Source organism: Salvia miltiorrhiza, chromosome 5 (genome assembly GCF_028751815.1).
Source record: "Salvia miltiorrhiza cultivar Shanhuang (shh) chromosome 5, IMPLAD_Smil_shh, whole genome shotgun sequence".
Taxonomy (NCBI): Eukaryota; Viridiplantae; Streptophyta; class Magnoliopsida; order Lamiales; family Lamiaceae; genus Salvia; species Salvia miltiorrhiza.
This window is the reverse complement of record NC_080391.1, coordinates 7,824,076-7,848,496: the sequence shown is the minus strand read 5'-3', so window position 1 is coordinate 7,848,496 and position 24,421 is coordinate 7,824,076. Positions and strand designations below refer to the sequence as shown.

The following is a 24,421-nucleotide window of genomic DNA, read 5'->3' as shown; positions in this document are numbered from 1 at the left end:
AAACATTTGGTTTTGTCAGGTTCCGAGAGGTGTATAATCCTGATAGATTGCTGGAGGAACTAAATAAGCTTTGGATTGGAAGCTATAAAATCAGGGTTTCCAAACCTAGGTTTGAGAGAGAACCAGCGGTTAATGACCGTTCACCATTGAAACCAAAAGTTCAGAAGGAAAAGAGTCTAGTCAAGGACTGTAGAAAGGAGGGAGCGGAGACGAAGGTCGGTGTGTCTTTCAAAGAAGCCTTAATGGGGAACGAGGGAAAGGAAAATAGCGCGGAGGATGCTTTTCACTTCAATCCAACGGACGAGGAGAAAGCTTGGCTCGAAGGGACGGTTATCGGGTTTCTGAAAGACGAGTTCCGGTGGGAGGAGGTCAAGGACGAGATCAATGGGGAATGCTCGGGGAAACTGAGAGCGTCGTTTGTTGGAGGAAGCTCGGTTCTCTTGCAAAGCGTTTGTGGGGATTCACCTGAAAACATTCTTAAGGAGTTGAATGAATGGTTTAACTTCTGGTTCCAAGGGAGTAGAAAATGGAAGCCCGACGACGCAAATATTCAAAGAGCGGTTTGGACAAAATGGATGGGAGTGCCTTTACATGTCTGGAGCCATCGTTTCTTCACCGCTGCAAGTGAGTGCTTCGGCTCTATTCTTAAGATTCATGAAGGTACCAAGACCAGAGAAAAGCTTGATGAAGCTTTCATCCAAGTTTCCACGAGTATCTTCTCGATTGATAGAATTTTGGAATGCGTTATCGAAGGGGTTAGCTTCAAAATTCGAATCGAGGAGATCCGGAATTCTTTCAATCCTGCTACGGAATCTCTGACGGAGGTGGAAGGATCGGAGTCGGATTCCGGCTGGTCTTGGGAAAGGAACTCGACGGGGCCGGCTGAAGCTATTTTCGAGGATGAGGAAAAGGAAAACAACAACGTATGGGAAGTTTCAGTTTCCCAAGGATTAATTCCCTCGATTTCAGCTTCGCGTACGGATGAGGAAATCGATGCCCCGACAAAGAGTGTTGGAATGGTCGTGCTGAGTGGCGTGAGTGGAGAAACCGAGAATGGAGGCAATAAGGGGAAGGGGGTGAAAACAAATAGCGGTGAAATGGAAGAGAGAAGGCCCATTTCCGGCCCAATTGAGACTCTTTGTGTGGAAAAAAGGAAATCACTCTTTTCCTCTTTTTTCGGCCCTTTTGAGAGAGATGCTATAGAGGCCAATGCAATATACGGCCCCTTAGGCCCAGACGTCGAGAATTGCCTTTTTGCTGGGGAGTCCTCGTTAATTCCACAGAATCACGTCAGAGTTGGAAGTGAAGAAGATACTATGGAGAGAGAGAATCCCTTCAGCCAACACGACGACATTCAATCTTCAGTGGGCGTTCCCGTTGCTGAGATAGGCGAAGACTCTGATGGCTGTGCAGACCCACCGAATATGGAGGCGTTATTGTCGTCGACGAGGGAAGTTGTAGGGGGAGAAAACTCGAGGAAAAGCTTGGAAAAAACTTCAAAAAATCGTCCAAGAAGATGAAGAAGGCGAAAGAGAGAGAGGAAGAAAAGAGCAGCTGGGGTAATTTCATTTCAAATTTGGAAGCAGAAAGTTTAGAAATTTGGAAATTGGGGAAAGGTTTAGGCTTCTCAAGCCAAGTTCCAGACCATGAGATGGCTAATCAAATTAAAGCTCAGGTGGAAGGGGTCGCGAGTGAAGAAGCTGGGAGCAAAACTAGTAAGTCTCTATGAATCTGTTGTCATACAATATTAGGGGACTTGGGAGTTTGGCGAAACAGAAAGACGTTGGTGATATTATTAAATTGCAAAAGATTGATTTTTGTTGTCTTCAAGAAACAAAAATGACTGATTTCAATTCCTCTGTATGTAACTCTTGGTGGGGAACAGACAATTTTGACCTTGCTTTTCGAAACTCTGAAGGGAGGTCAGGGGGGATGGTTTGTGCTTGGAACAAAGAAGTTTTCCAAATGTCTAGCAAGTGGGAGGTCAGCGGGGCGGTGATTGTGAACGGAAAATGGATTCAAGATGATTTTGGGTGCTGTATTATTAACGTTTATGCACCTGCAGGGTCGGAAGAAAAAGCAAGGCTATGGGATGTTATCAAAACTGTTGTGGAACAGAACGAAGATTGCGGAGTTTGTGTGATGGGGGATTTTAACACGGTCCGGAAGAGGGAAGAAAGAGTAGGTGCTGGGAATTCGTTTGGGGCAGCTGAAGCTAGGATCTTCGATGGATTTATTTGTGATAGTGGTCTCACGGAAATCAGATGCCAAGGACGCAAATTCACCTGGTACAAACCGAACGGCAAGTGCAAGAGTAAACTTGATAGGTTTCTGGTCAATGACTCTTGGTTGCGACAGTGGGAGGGGTCCATCGGGCGTGGCCTTCAACGTTCTATTTCGGATCATTGCCCCATTTTGATGATGTCTAAGGCTGAAGACTGGGGTCCGAGGCCTTTCTGTTTTCTAAACGTGTGGGCGTCGCATCCGGATTTTGAACAACGGGTTAGGAATGTGTGGAATGACAACGGATTGCCGGGCTGGAGGTGCTTTGTGGTCAGTGAAAAATTGAAGAAGTTAAAGATGGAGCTGAAAGGTTGGAATAAAACCACCTTTGGGAATATTGATGAGAGGATTCACAAGATGAAGGCCGAACTCCAAGATCTCGATCAGAAAGACGAAGAGCGGGGGATGGAGGAACATGAGATAATCCGTAGGAATGAGGTTCAAGCGAATCTATTCCTCCAGTTGAAGGACAAACAAAGAGTTCTACAACAGCAGGCCAAGGTGCGATGGCTCAAGAGTGGCGATCTTAACACCGGATTCTTCCACCGAGCTATTAAGGGGAGACGAAAAAAGAATGCTATTGTGGGTCTGTATTTTGGGGGCCAGTGGATGTCCAATCCAGGGGAGGTCAAAACCAAGGTTAGGGATCACTTCGCAGATTTTTTCAAAAGAAAGTCTAGGCAATTGCCAAAAATGCCCATTGACTTCCTAAAAAAGAAACTGTCCGATGAACAGCGGGAGTGGCTGTGCAGAGGGTTCGAGATGGAGGAGATTAAGGAGGCGGTGTGGAGTTGTGGTATCGATAAGAGCCCGGGTCCAGATGGGTTTAACTTCAGCTTCTGGAAAAATGCATGGGATACGGTTAAGGAAGATCTCCATCAAATCTTGAAGGAATTTTACGAGAATGGGAAGATTCCCAAGGGGAGTAACACGTCGTTCATCGTGCTTATCCCGAAGAAGGAAGGGGTGGAGAAGTTGGATGAGTTCCGACCAATCTCCTTGATCAACAGTTTATACAAAATCATCGCAAAAACCTTGGTTGGAAGGTTAAAGGGGGTGATGGGGTCCATTATATCGAATAATCAGAGCGCTTTCATTAAAGGGCGGTACATTCTTGACGGAGTAGTGATTCTTAACGAAGCAATCGCGGAAGCAAAGAAAAAGAAGATCGGTAGACTTTTCTTCAAGATCGATTTTGCTAAAGCTTATGACTCCGTGCAATGGGATTTCTTAGATGCTCTACTTGGGCAGATGAACTTCAACCATAAATGGCGGAGGTGGATGAAGGGATGCCTTGAATCAGCGTCGGGGAGTGTTCTGGTGAATGGATCACCCACAGGGGATTTCAAGATGGAACGTGGTCTTCGACAGGGGGATCCGTTGTCGCCTTTTCTCTTTCTAATTATCGCCGAAGGGCTTAACGCACTGATGGAGAGAGCAACAGAGAAACAGATGGTGAGGCCGGCTGTTGTGGGGATGGAGAAAATTCAGATGTCGCACCTGCAATATGCGGATGATACGATTTTTATGCTCACAGCGGACGAGGGCAACGTCATCACCATTAAGAGGATTCTACTGCTTTTTCAATTTTTGGCCGGGCTGAAAATTAACTTTGACAAGAGTAGCTTGATGGGGGTCGGAGTCCAAAGTGCCTCATTGAGAAGATGGGCCGATTTGCTAGATTGTAAGGAGGGCTCTCTTCCTTTCAATTACCTTGGTATAAAGGTCGGAGGGCGGATGAACAGTAGCGTGGACTGGAAGTTCTTGGAGGAAAAAGTGCTGAAGAAAATTAGAGGATGGAAGAAGAAATCGTTATCGTTAGCAGGGCGAATAGTCCTTGTGAAGTCTGTTTTGCAAGCCATTCCAGTGTTTCAACTCTCTTTCACCTTCATTCCTAAAGCGGTGATTAATAAGCTTAATGTAGCGTTTGGGAAATTCCTGTGGGGGGGAGACGGGGTTTCCAGATCAATTGCTTAGTTCAAATGGAAAGATTTGTGTGTGGATAAGTCTCAAGGAGGTCTGGGTTTTAGAAACATTGAGTGGTTCAATAAGGTTCTGGTGTTCAAATGGATGTGGAGGTATTTGGAGGAGAAGGAGGCGTTGTGGGCAAGAGTCATTCGCTCATTGTATGGGGAACTGACAGTAGGGGAGGGGGGGTGTGGAAGGTGGAGAAACGAGGCGGGATGAAGGGGTGGTGGTCCAAAATTGTAGGGAGGGCAGGGGGGGAGAGTGAGAAGTGGTTTAACGGCAACATCCAAAGGGTGGTGGGGAATGGGAAGGAGGTTAGTTTCTGGGGGAGGCGTGGGTTGGGAACGGACCCCTCAAGTTTCTTTATCCGAGGCTTTTCAACCTTTGTCTATTAAAAACTAACAGTGTGGAGGGGTCTGGGAAATGGACGGACGAAGGGTGGGAGTGGGATATTAAGTGGAGAAGGGAATTGAGGGGGAGGGAAAAGGAGATGGAGGATAATCTGATGATTTTGATTGGTGCTTTTTCTCCTTGTCTTGGCAAACAGGATGGATGGAACTGGAAGACCGCAGCGGAAGGAATCTTTTCGACCAAAGTGGCATATGCGGAGTGCGCGAAGGCAGAAGAAGAGCGGCCCGTGGCCTTCAAAGAAGAAAGCAAGCAACTGTGGACGGCTCCGGCACTACATAAGGCTAAAGTGACAGCATGGAGAGCACTTTGCAATAGGTTACCAACCTGTGATAACTTACTCAAAAGGAAAGTACCGATCCCGGATGAAGAAAAGTGGTGTAATGCGTGCGTGACGAGGGAGGAAACGGTTGATCACTCCTTACTCCATTGCCCGAAGGTTGAGCGTGTGTGGGATCACATTCATCAGTGGATCGGCATCGAAACCACGAAACCACAAAGATTGGTGGAGCACTTCAAGTCCTTCATAGGAGGGGGAAGAGGTAAGAGAAATACGGCCTTTCTAAAAGCTTTATGGATTGATACTGTGTGGATGTTGTGGAGATATAGAAATGAGAGTAGGTTTGAGAATAAGAATGTGGAGGTGCCCAAGATTGCAAATAATATCATAGGAAATCTGTGGAGCTGGAACCAGCTTTTTCATATTGTAGAGTCAAATGTCCCTTTCTCTGGTTGGTGCTCTAACGAGCATTCACCTCTTGTGTAATTCTGTGGTATCTCTGGTACCATTCTCAATTTTATTGGATTTTTATTGATCAAAAAAAGTATCACATTTTTTATGGACCGAGAAATTACTAAAAAAACTAATTTTACAATTATTTTGTTTGACCAAATAGAAAGAGGATGCGTAGTAGCAGAATATCCCACTCTCACCGCGTCCGGAGGTTCAGTATATCCTAAGTCGAGTGCCTTAAAAGCACTATTGCAGAGATGTTGACACATGGCTCTTTTAATTTCCATAATCAAGAAATATCAATTTAACCCCTCCAAAATTTATAAACCTCATTATCCCCTCACATATTTCGATTAGACAGAAAAACCCCATTATCTTTTCGATAATTATGCAAAAACAGAGATTGGCCCAACATGCTTCCGTACAACTTCAAAATAATTCTTCAAATAAAATCAACAGTATACCTTTGTCGACTGGTCTTCTTCAGGAGTCAGTTTTGTTGCTTTTTACGGCTCGTCTGCCCACCCGGCACGCACCAACCACACACTCGCAAGAGATGGTTGCAACCTTCCTCCTTCACTAAGTGTCAACTCAATACTTTGTTGAAAAAATAGAAGAAAATATTTCTACTAAACCGGAGTAGTTGGATGAAACAAAGCGTTTATAGAGGAATTATATAATAATTAATTTATTTTATAAAATAATCCCCAAGGGAGGAGACTAACTTGTTTAGCTACTCATAGTAGCCAATACTTGTGTACATAAAATAAAAAGGAAAAAAAAGAAAAACTTTGAAAACAATATTAAAAATTACAAAGGAAAAATTCTAGAGAGAGGAAGTGGTTTGTGAAAATGTGTTCTGAATTCTCGATGCCCTCCTTCTCTCCAGCACTTGGGTTTATATAGAGGTTTGATCCCCTCTATAATTGCTTGGTTGTTGGCCTCGGATTCCATCTTCGTGGCCAGCTGCTTTGAATGTGACATCCACCTTCTTTTGTTGGCCATTATTGCCGACACTTGTTAGTGGCATCACATGTGCTGGGCCCTTGCTTTATCGCTTTGTGATAATGCTGGTAGGGTCCGGCTACTTTCCTTCCACTCACATTTGTCCTGGAGCGTTGAGTGGTCCTCCTGTCATTCCACCCACTTTTGTCGTTTCTTTTGTGGGTGCGTTCCTTGCTGTGAATCACATGATTCACTCTGCTCTGTCGGCCACCTTACTTTTTTGGTGCCCGAGGGGTCCGCCCCTTTGGAGTCTGATGCTTGTCGTGTTCATCAGACCGGAACCTCCTTCTGTCTGGTTTCGGGAAGAAATCTTTGCCGAATTCTGGTTCCTTCTGCGACGAACATTGGTCGCAGATTCTCTCGATCCATTGGCCCGAATGAGCCATGTTGCAGAATTTGCGACGAGTCTCTTTGCTCCCCGCCATCTTGTTGTCCCATATCGTTTGCCTCTTTTTCTCGAAAGATTTTTCGGCAAACTCAGTTGTTGTTCCTGTCATTGTATTTACCAGGAACGTTCCCAGATCTGAACTCTGAAAGAATTTAAACCTGGACTTCATTTTGTCCATCTCTGTAAGACAGACCCAAAGACCCCATGCTCGTCTCGTGGAGATTTGATCCTCCGTAAATGTTGAGGCGATTGGGACTTGAAAATCAGGAACTTTGATCCGGTTCAAGGCTCCTGTATCCGGTCTCCGAAGCTTAATGAAATGAAAAGCTTCATAGACTCCTTTTCCGACAGGTTCTGGTGCTGCACTGAAGAAGTATAGTTCCAGAACATCTCCCCGTTTAAGGGACTCGTTGTTCTCCCAGGCTTCAAACACTGTTTTCTGGATCCACTTGGGTAGACCCTTGATTTCGTTGAAGGCTGGAGCGGTGGTATAAACTGAGGCTAAAGCCCCAAACTCATACCATTCTTTGATGTGATTTGGATTGGCTCCCGGAGTTGTCCAAATCCTGGGGTATCTCCCTGCAACATCAACCCGGCAATTTCCCGGATTGATGCCCTTTCTCGTGATGAGTTTCTCCCATCTGTCCTGATAAATCTGCCAAGAAGGAGAAATATCAACAAAATTAGTATCAATCTTAAGTTGGCCTGTCATCGGCCTAAGATTGATCTCTCCCTCTTTTACCCCAGAGGTGGTGGGTTGACATGTTGGTTCAGGGTGTGACCCCTTAACAACATCTTTTCCTCGAGCGTCCGGCTGTGAAGCCATTCTCTCAGGACTTGTGCTAGGGGTACTTGAATCCCCTGCTACAGGTAATCCGCCCTGTACGGAAAGCATTGCTTTAGCCCGGTTTTCACGGACAACGCGCAAGAGCGGCTTGTTGAGTGCTTCCTGAAGATTGAACATCTTCATGAAACAATCATCGATTTGGTTGGATACTTGGGCTTCGTCAGCCGCTTGTATCTTTCCAGCTTGTTTAGTGTGTAGTACACACTTCTGCCATTCTTGTTGTAGCAGCTCTAGACTTGCAAAGAGCTGCCCCTGTATTGCCTCGATGGCCTCCACTTCAGGGAGCTCCATCCCTTGTGAGGAAATCTGCAAGAACATTCTGATCAGATTTCAAAACGACAATATCATAATCATAATATTGGCATTCTGCTTGCCATCTAATTAATCTAGCCTTTTCAGGTTTAGATTCAATCTTTTTAGTTAAGAAAGCTTTAACGTTAGTGTTATCAACTTTCAAAATAAATTTTTTAGCAAGTAAGAATAGCGGCCATTTTTTGAACGCCTTCCTGACTGCAAAAAACTCTTTCTCGTTTATGTGCCATCGCACAGCTTCGTTGTTGGAGAAAAGACCGCTACAGTATCTGCAAGGTTCTTCTCCATAAGGGGTGATCTTTGTAAGCACAGCTGCCCACCAATGATCACTCGCGTCGGTGTAGAGGACCAAGTCATCCTCGTCTTGTGGTATTGAAAGTTTCGGGAGATTTTTACAAATCTCTTTTAACTTCTTCAAACCCTCCCGATGTTCCTCCTTCCATATGAATGGAACATCTTTCTTCAGTAGTGGACTGAAGACTTTTCTGTGCTCCGCAAGGTTTTTGATGAACATCCCTGCGAAATTAACAACTCCCAGAAAGCTTTGGAGCTGTTTTTTCTCCTTGAGATCCTCCGGAAATCCCTGGACTTTTTCCACAATATGATCTTGTAGAATTATCCCTGATTCATCGATCTCAATCCCCAGAAACTCCATCTTCTGGGTGGCTATAACTGCCTTCTTTTCAGATAGCACTAGTCCTTCTTGTTGGCAAACATCCGCAAAGATCTCCAGATGCCTGACATGTTCATGAATGTTCTTTGATGCAATGAGAATGTCATCAATATAAACAAACATAAACGAAGAATAATCTTTGAAGAGATTATCCATCTTCCTTTGGAATATCTGAGGCGCGTTGGCTAGCCCCATTGGCATGACATTCCAGACGTAATGTCCTTGAGGAGTTGAGAAAGCTGTGAACTTCTTACTCCCTTCTTCCATGCGAATCTGGTAGAAACCTGATTTGCAATCGAACTTTGAGAATACCCTTGCATTTCTGATGCAGTTGATAAGGTGTTCTCTGCTTGGGATGAAATATCCATCGAACTCAAGAATGTCATTAATCCCTTTATAATTAATGACCAATCTTGGCTTTCCTCGCTTGATCTCCCCATGATTTCTTACCAGAAATCCAGGACTGCTGTAGGGTGATCTTCCATCTTCGATAAGTTTTAAATCAATGTGTTCTTTGATTATACTCATCATATCCTGTTGATCTTGAGGGTTCATCAGGATAGGTTTGTACCTAACGAACTCATGCTCCTTTCCAGTTTTAACTTTCAAGGTTGCTCTGAGCTGGTTCTTGTCCCACCATGCCAAAGGATCCTCGTGGTAACACTTCTGGATTCTCCTTTTGACGTCGGCAATGGACACCTGTTCTTCTTCCTTGATATCTTTGTGTGATATCAGGGATACTTTGAGGATTTGAGTTTCTTCTTTGGAGAGATCTGGGAATCCCTCAGTTCTGCATTTAAGCAAAACTTCTCCGAATCTCCTTTGATCCTTCATTTGAGGTCTCCGGAGTCTGCCATCATCACCACGCTTGCTGCGGAATTTGATTGGCATTGATCGATGAAAAGCTCCATTGAGCCTTTGCACAATGATTTTGTGATCACAATTGGTTGTGAACACTAGCCTCCTGGCTTCATTGTCCTGAATGTATCTCTTGAAGCTTTGCAGAAAATTATTACCAAATAATATATCTGCGCCTGTATCATGGAAATATATCGGTGGAGTCTTGACTTTGTACCAAGGTGTCTGTCCTGCACCGCCGATCAGTATTTCCGTCTGTTTTACTCCCTTTGATAGGAGCAAAATCTTTTTAGAGAAATCTCTTCCTGCAATTCGAGGTAGATCTTCTTCCACTTCTGCTGGAAAGACTCCTCGCTTTGCTGTACAGATTCCTGCTCCTGAATCCACATAAGCAGCAAAATATTCTGCTTTGTATTTCTCGTATAACATCCCCACCGAGATGTATATCGAGAATGGGCTGGTCATTGGATCATCACTCTTTGGCGTCCAATGGTGATTTCCATCCCTCCTGATTTCCATGACCATGGCTTATATTTGTCAAGGAAATCTCGTCCTAAGATCAGGACATCCGCTTCTTGTCCAGCTTGGCCTTCGGCCTGGATTTCAAAGCCTCCAACTTCCAGAGTTCCGATGTATCGATTATCCCCTGGATTTGCCAGATAATACAACGAGCTACAAGGAAATTTGTTTTCCCTGCTTGTTGTATCAAATCTTGTGGAAACCTGTCTCTATCCTTCAGGACATTTGAGTTTAACCCTCATGTCTGGAGCTGGTGTTTCCTGGATCGTCATTCTCTCATATGATTGAGAGAGACTCCTTGTAATAGGCCCTGAAGTTAGCCTATTTCCTTGGAATGATAGCCTTGGTGCTCCCAGTCTGAGACTTTGAGTGTGGCTAAGCACCGTTTTGTCTCCAATATCGATGTCGATTTCTCCGATCTGAGGAATCTCCACTCGGTTTGGTTTGACTGCCTTGGCTACCTCCTTGAATATTTCTGGAATTTCAATGAACTCTTTTCCCAGAAATAATTCTGTGTGATGGGAATTTGATAAGGCATACGAGACTTGATAAGTCAGTGAGTATGGCCTATTCCCTTCTGTCATGAGCTCCTTCTTTTTGTAGTCCTGATAGAGGGTCAGGGCTCGGCTGAAGGATGAATCCTGTAGATTATAAGCGATCTGTGGATAGAACTCGGTTATAATCCTCTTGGCATAGAGATTGCCCGAAAAGGCTCCTAGAACTGATGCTCTAGTATCTCTAATTCTTTTGTCGCAAAGTGCGACATCAATTGGTTGGTCTGTCCCTGGGGAGAGGGATGATTTGATTACCAACTGAATTGCTCCAATATGAATCCATTTCATCGTGCTTGCGACTTCTGGCTTCATTTTCTTAAGATCCTGCCTAATATCTTCAGCAGGAACCAGCTGGATCTCCACCTGATTACTCGTAATCTCCATTGGAAGCGCCATTTCTCGGTTTGTGACACCAAAATAGACATGATGCTTCCTTTTGGATGGTATCAAGCTATTAAAAACTCGATTCAATCTCCCATTGGAAAACCCTTGGTATGTTTGTACCTCTCCGGTTTCCCTGTTGAGTTTCTTCACGAGCTTCTTCACCACCTCTTCTTGTGGAATCAGGAAATGGCTGGTAAATCCATTCTGATCCTCCTTCTGGGTGTGGTGAACCTCTTGCTCCTCTTTAGTCTGACTCGTCTCCGGTTGATCCATCGGACATCTCCGAATCCTCAGAACTAAAGATCTCTTCTTGCTCATATATACTCTCATCAGAGGATATATCTTCGAATCGATACACGGGTATCAATTCCTGATGGTAGATAGCATCTTCGATATCCGGTGTGGATTCGAATTTCCTTATCTTGTTGTCTGGGCAATTGGTTGAAATATGCCCCTTAGCACCGCATGTCCAGCAGTTGCAATCTTTAAAACTTTCATTTGTTTTGGCTTGAGTGCGCCTGAAAGTTTTTCTCGCCGGGATTCTCTTTTGATTTGAGAATTGGTTCCTAGATGGTCCGCTCCGCTGGCCTGATTTGTAGGAGCGTGCCTTCTGTCTGGTCCACATAGTTCTTGGCTTCCAAGAATTCTTTCTGGATTTTCTTTCATAGGGTTGGTACCTATGTTTCTTTCGGCTCCTCCTTTGATACAGCAACTCAGCACCAATCTCTGTTGGAAGATCAATGTTGTCGCACATCAATGGGGATTTCTTGTTGAGTCTCCTCAATCTCTTGAGATTCCTCTGGTCCGCCGCCTTCTGGCACCATTCGGACAGCTTCTTGTGAACATAAGACATCCTTCTCGAAGCACTGTCAAGTGGATATCCTCCTGGTGAAACATACTCATTGATGAGCATTTCCCTCCATGGACTTGGAAGCTTTGGAAAGAAAAGGTCCATAGCTGTCTGATCTTCAACTTCCCCCATATGTACATATAGGGTGTACAGACGCAGAAATTCATTGAGAGCTTTTGGCTCTAGCACCATCAACCTTAGATTGTAAAGTGCCTGTTGATATTTCTTGCGCTTCTCCTCTGCGGATCCTTCGAAAAAACCCATTCCCAAGAAATGGATTTTAATTTGTTTAGTAATTTCCTTAATGAGGTCATATAAGGATGTGCTACTAAACATCTCCTCCCTGGTTGGAACTTTAAGTCCTTCCCAGTATAGTTTTGCCATGCCTGCTAAGCTTGCTTCGAAGACTCTGGCAAATTCTTTTTTGTCATAATCAATAGTAGCAATTACGACTTTTAATGATGAAGCCCATTCGTCGATGAGACCCTCCCATTCTCTGAAACTGGCTTCGTCAAGATTGAGAATCAATCCGTATGGATGGATTGGTTCAAGGGTGACCTTTCCTACAGGAGTGTCCTGCATCTGAGGCCTCCGTCGCCTGGTTTGTTGGAACTGGCTTGTATCGTCATTAGCTGACCCCTTCTTTGACGATCCTTCTTCTTGAGGCTCGGTTTTGGGAACCTCATCTTTTTGGTTCATCTTTAGATCAACCATATTGAGGTTAGCAAAAGATTCTGCTAATTCTTGTAGATCTTCTAATCCGATTCTGTCAAGGCTATCCATGATATTTGCCTTTCATGATTCGGATTATGTCCTCCGGCTGCAACTCCTTGGGTGCTGCATCGAACAGAGATGTAGACGTCGGGTCTTTGGACCATTGATTCCGAATTTTTCCGGAACATGGTTTTCGCCTTTCTATCTCCTCCATTCTTTTCTGGATATCACGCAAGAGGGTTAATATTTCCTCTTGTTTGAGTGATATTCTGCTCAACTCCATCGGTAGATCGTACAGCTTGACGCCATAATATTCCACCGTCTTTTGGATCTCCCGCAAGTTGACGTTGTCGGAAGAGCTTGGCTCGATCTTCTGGTAGCCTGGATAGACTACTCCTGCTTTGTCTTTTGGTTCCATTAGTCGTGGGACCAATGGGCCTCGTACATGTTTTGTTCAATTGCCGCTCTGCTTGCGGCCATTCTCATGAGATGCTCATGATAGTTCTGGATACTCGCGATGATATCGCGAATAAGCTCGGTATCTCCTCCTCGTCGTAGATTAGTCACGAGGGCTCGATTGTTCCATCTGAGATCACTTATAAAGTGACTCATTTCTATCTCCAAATTTTGGAGAGAGTTCCTGTAGTGTACACATCTCGGACACTCGTCCGGATCCATATTTTCAGTGGAGTTTCCTCCCACATGGGTTAATAATAAAATAAATTAAAAATTACATAATTCCTCTATAAAAACCCGCTCTGATACCATTTTCAACAAGGATCTTTTCAAACAGTTTTTGCTGCTTAATAGTACGTGGCGTTGTCTCACAGTCCAGACCCAGATTACAAAATAATCTATCGGGCACGAGGAAAGTTTCCAGCCGATATACCTTTTAAGCTTAGAAATTAGGAAATTCCGTGTCTTATAAAAATTTGAGGGGTTTACAATGTAAATAAAGATTTTTGAGTGGGTCGAAATTAATATGGCTTAAAAATGGAAAAAATAAACTCCAAGTGTCACTATCCTAACGATAGTGCCTAGAAAGCACTCTGCCTAGAATAGTCAAAACCGCGTCCGGACAGGGACGAAATTATGTTCCACCTCTGACATTAAAAGCATATCCATTAGCAGAAGACACGTGCTACAATATTCCCCATATTGCAATTCTATATAGGCGTCCGTGCAATGCACGGAAATCTAACTATGTTTAAAAGTAACCTTCCAAAAAAAAGCTAATGTTTAAAAGTAGAATTAAGTGTTGAGGAGTTCTAATTGAGGTTAAATTTTTACCGATTAAAAACTGATGTACTCCCTCTTCATCTCATTATTAGAGGAATCAGTTGATCTCCTATAAAATCAAATGTATAAATAAAACGGAATAATTTGATCCGATTGAAGGGCGCGGGGACGCGGCGGGGGCTTTGATTAAGTAATTATTGTTCTAAGGAAAAGTGATTATTAAATAAAGAAAAGTAATTAATGTTTTAAAAATATTACTTTTATTCATGTCGATTATTACTTTTCATCACATTAATAATATTTTTCAATCAATCATGATTGGTAGAGCAGCGGAGGGCGCAGACGCGGAGCGAAGGGCGCTGCGACGATGTACTTATTTTGGTCAAATAATTATTGTTGTGATAAAAAGTAATTATTCATATAAAGAAAGGTAATGCTTTAAAAACATTAAGTACTTTTTTTTTCGTGTCGATTATTACTTTTCATCACAACAATAATACTTTGAATTATCCAGCTCAGACCCACGACCTGCGCCTCAGTCCCGATCCGACTCGTATGATCTATACATTTGGTTTGACATAAGAATTTGTGTAGGGGGAAAGGTGCATGTCGTCCCGTTAGGAGATAAATTAAAATTTTACTCAAAATTTTCGGTGGACATTTTCTCCTACAACAAGACAAGATCAACAACAACACAAAAATTTACTGCAAAACTTTGGAGAAAGATCAAAGCTTTAAATGAATTGGAGAAAAGTGATTATACAAAGAGGCGCAGAGAGGACGCAGCTTTTTGAAGAAAAAATTGATGGAAATGAAATGAAATGACCTTCAAGCGGAAAGAGATGCAGTATACTTTCCAGCTTTATACAAGTCCACATGATTCGCCACTGCTAGGGTTTCACTCGGATGGGGTGAACCGCAGACGGATGTGGCACCATGCCGTTGCTAGGGTTTGACTCAGATGGGTGGACAACGGACGGATCTGGCGCGAGGAGCTGGACGCGGTGCTGGAGAAGTTCAGCACGTTCAAGGTGGAGAAGACGACGACATGGGTGGAGCAGGGATGGTGAGGGGCGGTGGCGAAGGGGCAAAATAGAAGGTATGAAAGCAGGGTGAAGAAGTGAAAGAGAGTAAGAGAGCGTGAGATTGAAAAAAGAGTAGGGTTTAGGTTTAAATTGTTAGTTTAATTAAGTTTTAATTATAGCCCAAAAAGAAATAGATCATGTTATTTGGGATGGTTCAAAAATGAATACATGTCATTAATAATAACACGAAGAGAGTTGAGAAAATTATATTGATTAACTAATGAAATTTATGTATAATTCATATATTTATAGATAATTGACCTCATTTCTATATAACAATGAGGGATACTTGCACACTTTTATGACTAACTTGTATTCTTGATTACACTAAAAAGGAATAGCTAATGGATGGGTTAATTGTAGTTTATGGTCTGAACTTTGGAGCCATTTATAAATATGGTCCGAACTTTAATAAAAAAATATAAAAAAAGTAGCCTGAACTTTGAAGTCATTTGTAAAAATGGCCTAAACTTTTAAAAATATGGAAAAATGACATGAACTTTGGAGTCATTCGTAAAAATGCCATGAATTTTTAAAATATAAAAAATGGGCATGAACTATGAAGTCATTTGTAAAAATGACACGAATTATACATTCCGAGAGAATGAAGAAGAACGAACAAATCAATAAATTTTACGAACAAACCAACATAACTCATGAACAAACATATCTAGTAAATATGGTGAAAATCTCGCCTCCTCTAGGATTCGATCCCAAATCAAAATGTTTGTTCATACAGTAACATTGATTTGTTAATAGAAACTATTGACTTGTTCGTCGTGTTCTCACGCATTCTCTATCTCTAAATATTTAGCATTTTTCATAGAACTTTTCTCCCCCCATCTCTCTCTCTCTCTCTATCTCTATCTCTATCTCTATCTCTCTAATATATATATAGGGTATGGCTAGGGTATAAACACTTCTTAACATATAAAATACGAACTAGCTAAAATGTAAGAATTTTATGTAGAACATGTATGAATTCACTGTGTAACTGTATGAATTACGAAAAATAATTTTTTTGCTACCTATGAGATTCGATTGAACTCGGGACCATGAATTCATCAAAACAAAGTGATGAATCCACCATAGATCTTGATGATCTAAAGGCTGCAAATGGTTCATATTTTATATTTTAAGAGTTGTTTTTATTTTAACTCACCATATATATATATATATATATATATATATATATATATATATATATATATAGGGAGTGGTTCAATTGAGAAGCTCAAATGTGTTGAGAAGTTGAGAAGCAATGTAATAGATGAACATGTTAGTACATTTTGATGAACATGGTAATTAGACCCTAGATCAATAAATTCTTTGAACATACCAAATATAACTGACGAACATACAAATATATTTAATTTGTTAAAAAATACGTCACCGACAAGGATCGAACCCCAGATCAAACTCGTGTTCATAAAAACTAATTGGCATGTTCATCTATTAGATTGCTTCTCAACTTCTCAACACATTTGAGCTTCTCAATATAACCTAACCCTATATATATATATATATATATAGGGGAGCGCTCCAATGAGACCCCCTATTTTTAGTGAGATCTTAGACATGATCTCGTGCGTTTATTTTATCAATCCTATGAGTGATATTGTACCTAGAGGACGAAATTTTCTCTCAGGGTTTCGAATCTTGGAGGAAGCAAAATATTTTAAATTTCGTTATTAATCAGTATATAATGCCTTGTTCATCAATATATATATCTTATTCATTACCAATTATTTAAATTTCGTTATTCATCAGTATATACTACCTTGTTCATCAATATATATGTCTTATTCATTGTACTCAGCGTCTCACGAAAAATAGGGGTCTCACTGGAGCGCTCCCCTATATATATATATATAGGGGAGCGCTCCAGTGAGACCCCCTATTTTTCGTGTAACATGAGTACAATGAATAAGACATATAATACTAATGAACAAAACGTATATCTAATGAACAAGTTGTATATACTGATGAAAAATAAAATTTAAAAAATTCGTAATGAATAAGATATATATACTGATGAACAAGACAATTATACTGATGAACAATGCAATATATATTGATGAATAACAAAATTTAAAATATTTTGCTCCCTCCAGGATTCGAACCCTGCGAAAAAAAATCTCCTTCCAGATACAATATCAGCCATATGATTGATAAAATAAACGCACCAGATCGTGCCCTAGATCTCACTAAAATTAGGGGGTCTCATTGGAGCGGCCCCATATATATATATATATATATATATATATAGAGAGAGAGAGAGAGAGATGAACTAAAATAAAAATTCATTTAAGATATAAAGGATCAATTTTAAACACTTAATTAGATTATGACTTTACAGTGAATTCATCACTTTGTTGAATGAATTAATGGTCATAAAAAAATTGAATTCATATATTTTCATAGCGAATTCATACATACTCGACATAAAATTTATAAATTTTCAGTTTTTAGTTTGTAAGAAATTTGAAACCTAACCATTTCCTATATATGTTGATGTGATCCTATAAAAATTTTCTCCATATTATTTTACAAGCCATGCCTATAATAATAATAATAATATTTTTATAATATTACAATAATATATTTTTATGATAATTATAAATCAAGATTAATCATCCATAATCCATATTGATATCTACTTACCACATACAAAAAATCTGTATCTTCCACTATACATTTTTTTTTTTGAGAAGATATCTTCCACTATACATAAAATATATGAGTGCGTGCCTATATATAAACATATAGTTTGGCAAGAAAGTTAATTTGGAGTGATTGATCCATAGTTGACCAGCAGCCGAAAGCTTAATAAACCTACCATGACCAGCCAACAATATTCGATCACCACAATTATTATCATGCGCCAAATAATTCCATTCAATTATGCTTATTATCCAATCAGATAATATTTACAGATCATACCGCGTTGGCTGATTAGCACCTAAACCCAACCCTTGCATATTTCGCTCTCTTATCTTTATAAATTATAATATACAATATACAATTATATGATTTTAGTATCAATCAATGTATATAGCATGATATTACGATGAATCAACAGAAACATAAATTATAAAAACCCTCAAATTGCGTGGTGGGCGGGGCGCCCTTAATATATCCGTTGGCCCACCATCACATTAAACTGGCGCCAACCAGCATGCAACCATTCTTTGCTGCTTGCCTTTATACCCCGATAGAATCCCTCTCCATTATTTGTTGTTTATTCAAACAACCCAAAACTTTAATTCGCTTTTCCCGAAATTCTCTGCATAATCAATCGATTACCGGCAGAGACAATACTGACGTTACAGGAGGCAGAAGCCACCCCCTTTTCGATTATGGCGGAGCTGGATAAGAGAGGTGGCGAACAGGCTGCGGCGGAGGAGGAGAGGTTGTTGGGGGAGGAAGCTGCCGTGTTGGATTTCGACACGCTGTGCTCAACCGTGGCGATGCAGGCGCAGCAGGGGAAATGGGGAAAGCTAAACGGAGATAATGAAGAGGAATATATTGTGTCTAATTTTCGTGAATATGGAGGCGGTGTGCATAGAATGTGGGAAGGTGAGCTCTTTTACGACTGCTTCGATGATCGGCGCCTCGCTCTGCAATCGTCCTGGTACTTGGTCGTCCTTAACAGCTTATACAACGTTTCTTTTTCTCGTGTTTATATTTTTGTTAAATATTTTTTTTAGAAAAAAATATATTTCTTTCAGGGGTTCTGGGTTCTGCTTTTATTTGGGAGATTCTTCTTTTTCTGTTTTATTAAATTTCCCTTCTTTTTTGGGGGGTGAACTGTTGTTTGTAAATAAAGGTGGTTCAATTTCGGAAATGGCCGTTCTGGTTTTGGCGTCAATTTAACGCTTAACACTATTTGAGGAGTTTCTTTACCTTCCCTAAGTAGTATGTCACCGAATTGTTGTTAGGCTGAGAGGGTTTTGATTTGAACTTGTTCAAATTAGTTTGGGTTTTCCACCTTTCTTGATTATGACCAAATGTAAAGTTCATAATAATCAAAGAGGAGCCACAACTTTCAGATTGGGGCGAAGTAAATTTCTTGTTTAACTTATATGGATGGAGATTAGGCAATTTAAACTATTTAAGCAAGTTGATTTTTAAAATTTAGTGACTTATTGGTAAAATAAGGCAGGAGTTAGCCCCGGTGTTTCTTGCTTCATTCCTGTTCATTAAGTAGTTCTCTCCTGGAGTCATTTTCATTTACGATGTACTTAAATTAATCTGGTGATTGTGTGTAATACTGTAATGAGATTGCCATTTGTTGCAGTTGCCCCTGCTACAGATTTGGCAAGAATATGAAACGAGCTGGATTTGGCTCTTGTTTTCTTCAGGTAAATGTACTGTTCTTTCCTATGGAGCATTTGTATTCAACTTTTCCGTTGGAGTTTCCTGGTAACCCGTAGATTAAGGAGTGTGTGAAAATATACTTAGTAACATTACAATCCGAATATGCAGGGTCTGAATATCCTAAAGAATTGTGTGGAAGGGTTTTGATTGTCCTCAAATAGTTAACTAGTGAGTTTATTTTGTATGAAACTGGTATATATCTGGATCAGCTTTCATTAGGAGAGCAAAGTTTTTCCCTTAACCAGTTAAAGGAGTTTAAACTTTATAGGAGTTGATTCTTTGACATTGCTTTTCAGGCTTGCTTAGTACTTCTAAAATGAGTCTCTTTGATTGCTGATTAGTAAGATTATATGAATTGCGCAGGGATCTATCCACTTGATTCTTCTCGTCATTGCCCTCTCCAATCTGCTAGCATTCACAATTACCAGAAAATGCTACTTTCTATATTTGGCCATATCTTTTGCCCTCTCAGTTGGAACATATATGGGATATTACCGTATACAGATAAAGAAGAAGTTCAATATAAAAGTAAGCATTGCCTTCTAAAGCTATTTTCTACTAGACAATACTATCATTTCAGTTTCAAAGGATAAAAAAGTCTTTTTATCCATGTAACTGCATGCAGATTTCACTACATGCGATGCACCCTGTATCTAGTTGAATCGAATTGAGTATATATGATTGGACAGCAGGGTTGATAGAAAAGTTATACTATTTCCATCATAATATGATTTCATGATTATTGTTGCTAGTATTCTAGTATACAACAGGGAATATTTAATAGGCTTTACTTTAGAAATGTAAGTGGTGGAGAAAGAGAAAACACATATGAGCTATACAAAGTTGTTCCAATCATTTATATGATTTATTTAGTAGCTGTTACTTGTTCTTCGTATCATCTCAGATTCAATTTGATCCACTTCCGAAATGGAAAGGGTACTATAATCTCCTAGTTCATATATATTATGGATCTTTGTGGCTTCTTTTGTATTAACTACAGAAACACACTTGAGTTTTCTGCTAGCAGAATAAAGCGAGCAGATGTTTTTTTTCTTTCTATTCTGCTTCTCAGTCACTGGCTTATTTTGGGTAGCAAGTATTGTAATAGTCATCTTTAATCTTTATCTTATTTATTTTCTTTTGGCATCTCAACCATGAAATAGATCTTATGGTTCTATTTTCTTCCTTTGGCTACTTCTCTTAACATTACTTATTCACTAAACTCAGTTCTTCCATAGTTTTTTCTGTTAAACATTACTTATTCACTAGTATATTTGGATATGTGTATCTCGTTACATGGTCTGTGATTTTACATACAAGACTTTTTCCTTCTGCTTACATCTCATTCGCTTCGATTGCATATGTTGAAGTTTGAAACTCCATATTACACTCCCTGGTGTTTGCATATCTTGATAGATGATGCGACTAATTGCTGGTGCAGGGTGGTGATACTTCCTTTGATGACTTTGTTTACCATGTTATTTGTCCGAGCTGCATGTTAAGTCAGGTCCGTCCTCATGTTAGATTCTATTTTCCACACTTGATTGGAGTATGAAGCATCAGCTGTAAAATTGATCCACTATGATTATTGACTTATTGTGACCTTGAGCAGGAGTCGAGGACATTGGAGATGAACAACGTCCAGGATGGGATCTGGCATGGGAGAGGGGACACCATATGCGTGGGAAGCTTCTCCGAAGACAGTAAAGCATACTTGGAGTTACATCCACCTTTTGTTGTGTCAACCAAGTGTCCACAACTCCTCAGCATGCAACAAACCTCCGACGACACCATTATTTTGCCGACTTCTGTGGTGGGGATTGTGTGAATTGTTGCCTACACTAACTTGTGGAGATGAAGGCGTCGTCAGTAAGTTTCTTCAAACTGTGCTGGAATCTGGGAATATGTTGAGCATATTTATGTGAGGTGGCAAAATTATTGTTCAAAAACGCCACGGAAAATAGTTGGGATTCCAGAAAATATTCTGGCAATATGGAGCCCGTTGCTGCTTAGGATGTCGAAATCGGTGTACATATATCGGACTGCAATGGTAAATGTAAGTTATCATAATTCTTTTAAAAGAGAAATTCAGTGCAAGAATTCCAGATTTGTTTCTTTAATTAGGATATACTCTTTTCGAAGATATATATCTTAATTATTGGAAATAAAGTGCTTTACAAAGGGAGAAGATGACAAAAAAAAAAAAAAAACCCTGGGAAATGAAGTGTGTATTGTCAAGAAAATATGCAAAATGGTATGGGACCCAACTCATTCACAATTGGGATTTACTATTTCTATCCAAAATATATGAAGTTAAATTATATTGTAAGCTAAACTCGTATCTGGTTTGGAGTGAGATTCAAGACTGAAAGAAATCGTAGGGTGTAGATGAGATATTAGTGAACTATCTAAACCAGATCAGGGAAGTCAGTACCTCTCTTTTATTGATATAAATTTATAATAAGAAAATGAGAAATAATAATTTTTTATCCCTTGAAATCATTTTCTTAAATGGTAATGGATTTTTACAAAGCAGAAAGTAGAAACTGAATTAATCCTATTCTGAATAGAAGAGTAAGGTATTATTAAAACTTGTCCGTCATGAAAGTAGAAGGAATTCTTTTCTTTTACTTGGGTGGCACTCGAGGGATCGCCATAGTCTCTATATTAGCTGATCTCCGTTGTCATGTGCCTTCATCACTTCATTTCCTCCACCCAAAACAAGAAAGAAACAAGAAAGAAAAAAGAGAGAGAGAGAATTGTTGTGATCCATGTCGCATAGCCCAAATTCAACTGAGCTGCCGGAGCAGAATGACAAGAAAGAGGAGAACAAACAAGTCCCCTCGAGACGGTCAAGGAATATTTGGAGGAGAGTAATGGGCAAAATGAGGGTAGCAGGGCTGATAAAGGCGAATCCGGCGCCCGCGAGCCCGGCACCCGCTAGCCCGTCCCTGAATCCGGCACCCGCGAGCCCGTCCCCGCCCTTGGATGCCGACTCAATGTTGCTTGTTAATTTGATCAATGGCGATCTAGATCGCATGTCTGAGGAGGCCAAGGCTCTCACCAAATACAACACCCAACTCACTCTCGAGCTCGAAACACTCAAGGATATTTTTAAAGGTATCCGAACCGGCGAGGGAGACGAGAAGCAGAGAAAGGCGTGGCTCAACACCTTCAGAAAGGAATTGATGAAAGTGAAGCTCGCGATTCCTTCAAAGTACGACGTCAGGGCGGAGAAAAACAAGCACGACAACAAGTCAATCAAGAAACTCCAGCAGAGAATCTGCGGGGAGGAGTCCAAGGAGATTCCTCAGCTGCACAATGCCCATCTTTTCAAGACAAGTGTGGAGTTGAAAGATTTCGAGGTTCGTTACAACGAGCTTGAGTTGCGCGTCAAGCTATGCTTGCTGTGCTTCTCTATTTTCCCGCAGGGGGCCACCGTGAAGAAGAGGCTGATGCTGCAATGGTGGGTTGTTGAAGGGTTCGCATCAACCGTGGAAGCTGCGGACGGCTACTTCAAAGAATTAATGGAGAAGGGGTTCATCCAGGCCGTGAACAACAACAGCAGCCCCACCGTAGGCAGCTGCAGGCTTCACCCCTTCCATCGAGCAGCATTGGTGACGCTAGCCGAGAGGGCCAACTTGTTCAATTTCGGAAAGGGAGGAGATCCGACGCAGAACTTCTCGGGGTCGTTTCAAGCGTGCTTGATGGGGGAGGGCTTGATCTCCTACCAGGATTTCAAAGAGTACGAACACAAAGTTGCGTACGAGGATTTCAAGAAGAGGAATAAAGGATACGAAGGTAGCTACGAGGATTTCAAGACGATGAATAAGGAAGACAAAGACAAAGGTGTTCATGATCCGGTTAAAGTGATAAAAGATCTTACCAACGAGCTGGAGAAGCTCCATCTGCTGATGAATGTGGAGGAGCACATCCTGGAATTCATAAACGATTGGTTTGGGAAGATGAAGAATCTGAATTTCCTGTACCTGGGGAGATGGAAGGCGGAGGCAATTCACCACATCGAAGTGGAGGAGCCAAAGTTCTTGGAGGAGTTGAAGAAGATGAAACATGTAAAGCTGCTAAGCCTTCAAGGGGTCTCAAATATAATAGCACTTCCCCAGTCGATCCAGCAGCTCACAAATCTGGAGGTGCTGGATCTCAGAGCTTGCTCTAATCTGGAGACCATCCCGGATAGAATAGATCATCTCAAGAAGCTGAAGCACTTGGACATGTCGGAATGCTATTTGCTGGCTCACATGCCCCAGGCTCTCGCACAACTCACCAACCTCCAAGTGCTCAAGGGTTTCTTCGTCAACGAACCCTCCGATTCCAGAAACAGCTGTACGCTTGCCGATTTGCATAAGTTGAGCAAGCTCGAAAAGCTTTGCATTTACACTGACTGGGAGGACTTTCCTGGGGAGGATCATGTCACCGCTCTCCACAACTTGGAAGCTCTCACCAAGCTAACAATCACTTGGGGAGTCGGTAAAAAAACAGAGGATCAAAATTCATCCAAAACAGGGGATAAAAAGTCATCCAAAACAGGGGATAAAAATGGAGAGAAGAAAGCAGCCAAACTTCCTTCCAAGCTAAAGAAGCTGGACCTCAAGTGTTTCCCCAAGGAAGCCACTCCGAACTGGCTCAAGCTTAATAATTTGGAAGGGATAGAGCTGAAGAAACTGTACATCAGAGGAGGGAAGTTCCGTGATCTAGGTCAGTATCAAGGCATCGATGACGAGGCGTCGGAAAGTCAGAAGAAATGGACGGTTGAGGTGTTGCGTCTCAAGTATTTGGGCGAAATAGAGATGGAATGGAGGCAGCTTCAAGGCTTGTTTCCTAAATTGAAGTATCTGGAGAAGGTCGGCTGCCCAAACCTCACTCTCTTCCCTTGTGATGCAAAGGGGGTGTGGAAGAACACAGACTAGATATTTCTTTTTTCCTTTGGGTGCATTACTTTACTGTTGGATTTGTGTGCCTGCTCTACGTCTTACTCCACCAATATTTGTATTACCATATCAATATGTCCTCTACTTAATAATTAATCTGTGTGATCATCAACCAAACTTGTTGCTTTCCAAATATCTCCGCTTATGATGGCCAGAGCTTTGTATTTTTGTAGTCGCATCAGTTTTCATCTCAATAGATTTACACACCTTATTATCATCCAAGTAAACCAACTATGAGTTTAATAAGTGTGACTATCAACTAGGCAATTAAT

The 24,421-nt window shown here is 41.2% G+C and overlaps 2 protein-coding genes across 3 annotated transcripts; both read left to right on the top strand.

Moving 5' to 3' along the window:
* Window positions 1-17,773: 17,773 nt before the first annotated feature.
* Window positions 17,774-21,300, top strand: LOC130985683 (uncharacterized). 2 transcript variants are annotated; one of them, XM_057908766.1, is made up of 5 exons: window positions 17,774-18,454; window positions 19,121-19,184; window positions 19,564-19,728; window positions 20,642-20,707; window positions 20,813-21,300. In XM_057908766.1, the coding sequence occupies exons 1-5, from the start codon at window positions 18,180-18,182 to the stop codon at window positions 21,026-21,028; spliced, it is 786 nt and encodes a 261-aa protein (XP_057764749.1). In that variant the 5' UTR covers window positions 17,774-18,179; the 3' UTR covers window positions 21,029-21,300. The 2 variants fall into 2 exon arrangements, with proteins under 2 accessions (XP_057764749.1, XP_057764750.1); XM_057908767.1 differs by lacking the exon at window positions 19,564-19,728 and having other exon boundaries at window positions 17,859-18,454.
* A 671-nt stretch (window positions 21,301-21,971) lies between these two features.
* On the top strand, window positions 21,972-24,128 carry LOC131025472 (disease resistance RPP13-like protein 4). Its single transcript, XM_057955268.1, has one exon. The coding sequence runs from the start codon at window positions 21,972-21,974 to the stop codon at window positions 24,126-24,128; it is 2,157 nt and encodes a 718-aa protein (XP_057811251.1).
* The last annotated feature ends 293 nt before the right edge of the window (window positions 24,129-24,421 follow it).

What these genes read in the sequence shown, in the direction of transcription:
- LOC131025472 (XM_057955268.1), top strand. Translation starts at nt 21,972, where the DNA reads ATGTCGCATAGCCCAAATTCAACTGAGCTGCCGGAGCAGAATGACAAG.
- LOC130985683 (XM_057908766.1), top strand. Translation starts at nt 18,180, where the DNA reads ATGGCGGAGCTGGATAAGAGAGGTGGCGAACAGGCTGCGGCGGAGGAG. An exon ending in TTGGCTCTTGTTTTCTTCAG is followed by an intron (nt 19,185 to 19,563) that starts GTAAATGTACTG and finishes TGAATTGCGCAG; the next exon opens with GGATCTATCCACTTGATTCT. An exon ending in AGAAGAAGTTCAATATAAAA is followed by an intron (nt 19,729 to 20,641) that starts GTAAGCATTGCC and finishes TTGCTGGTGCAG; the next exon opens with GGTGGTGATACTTCCTTTGA.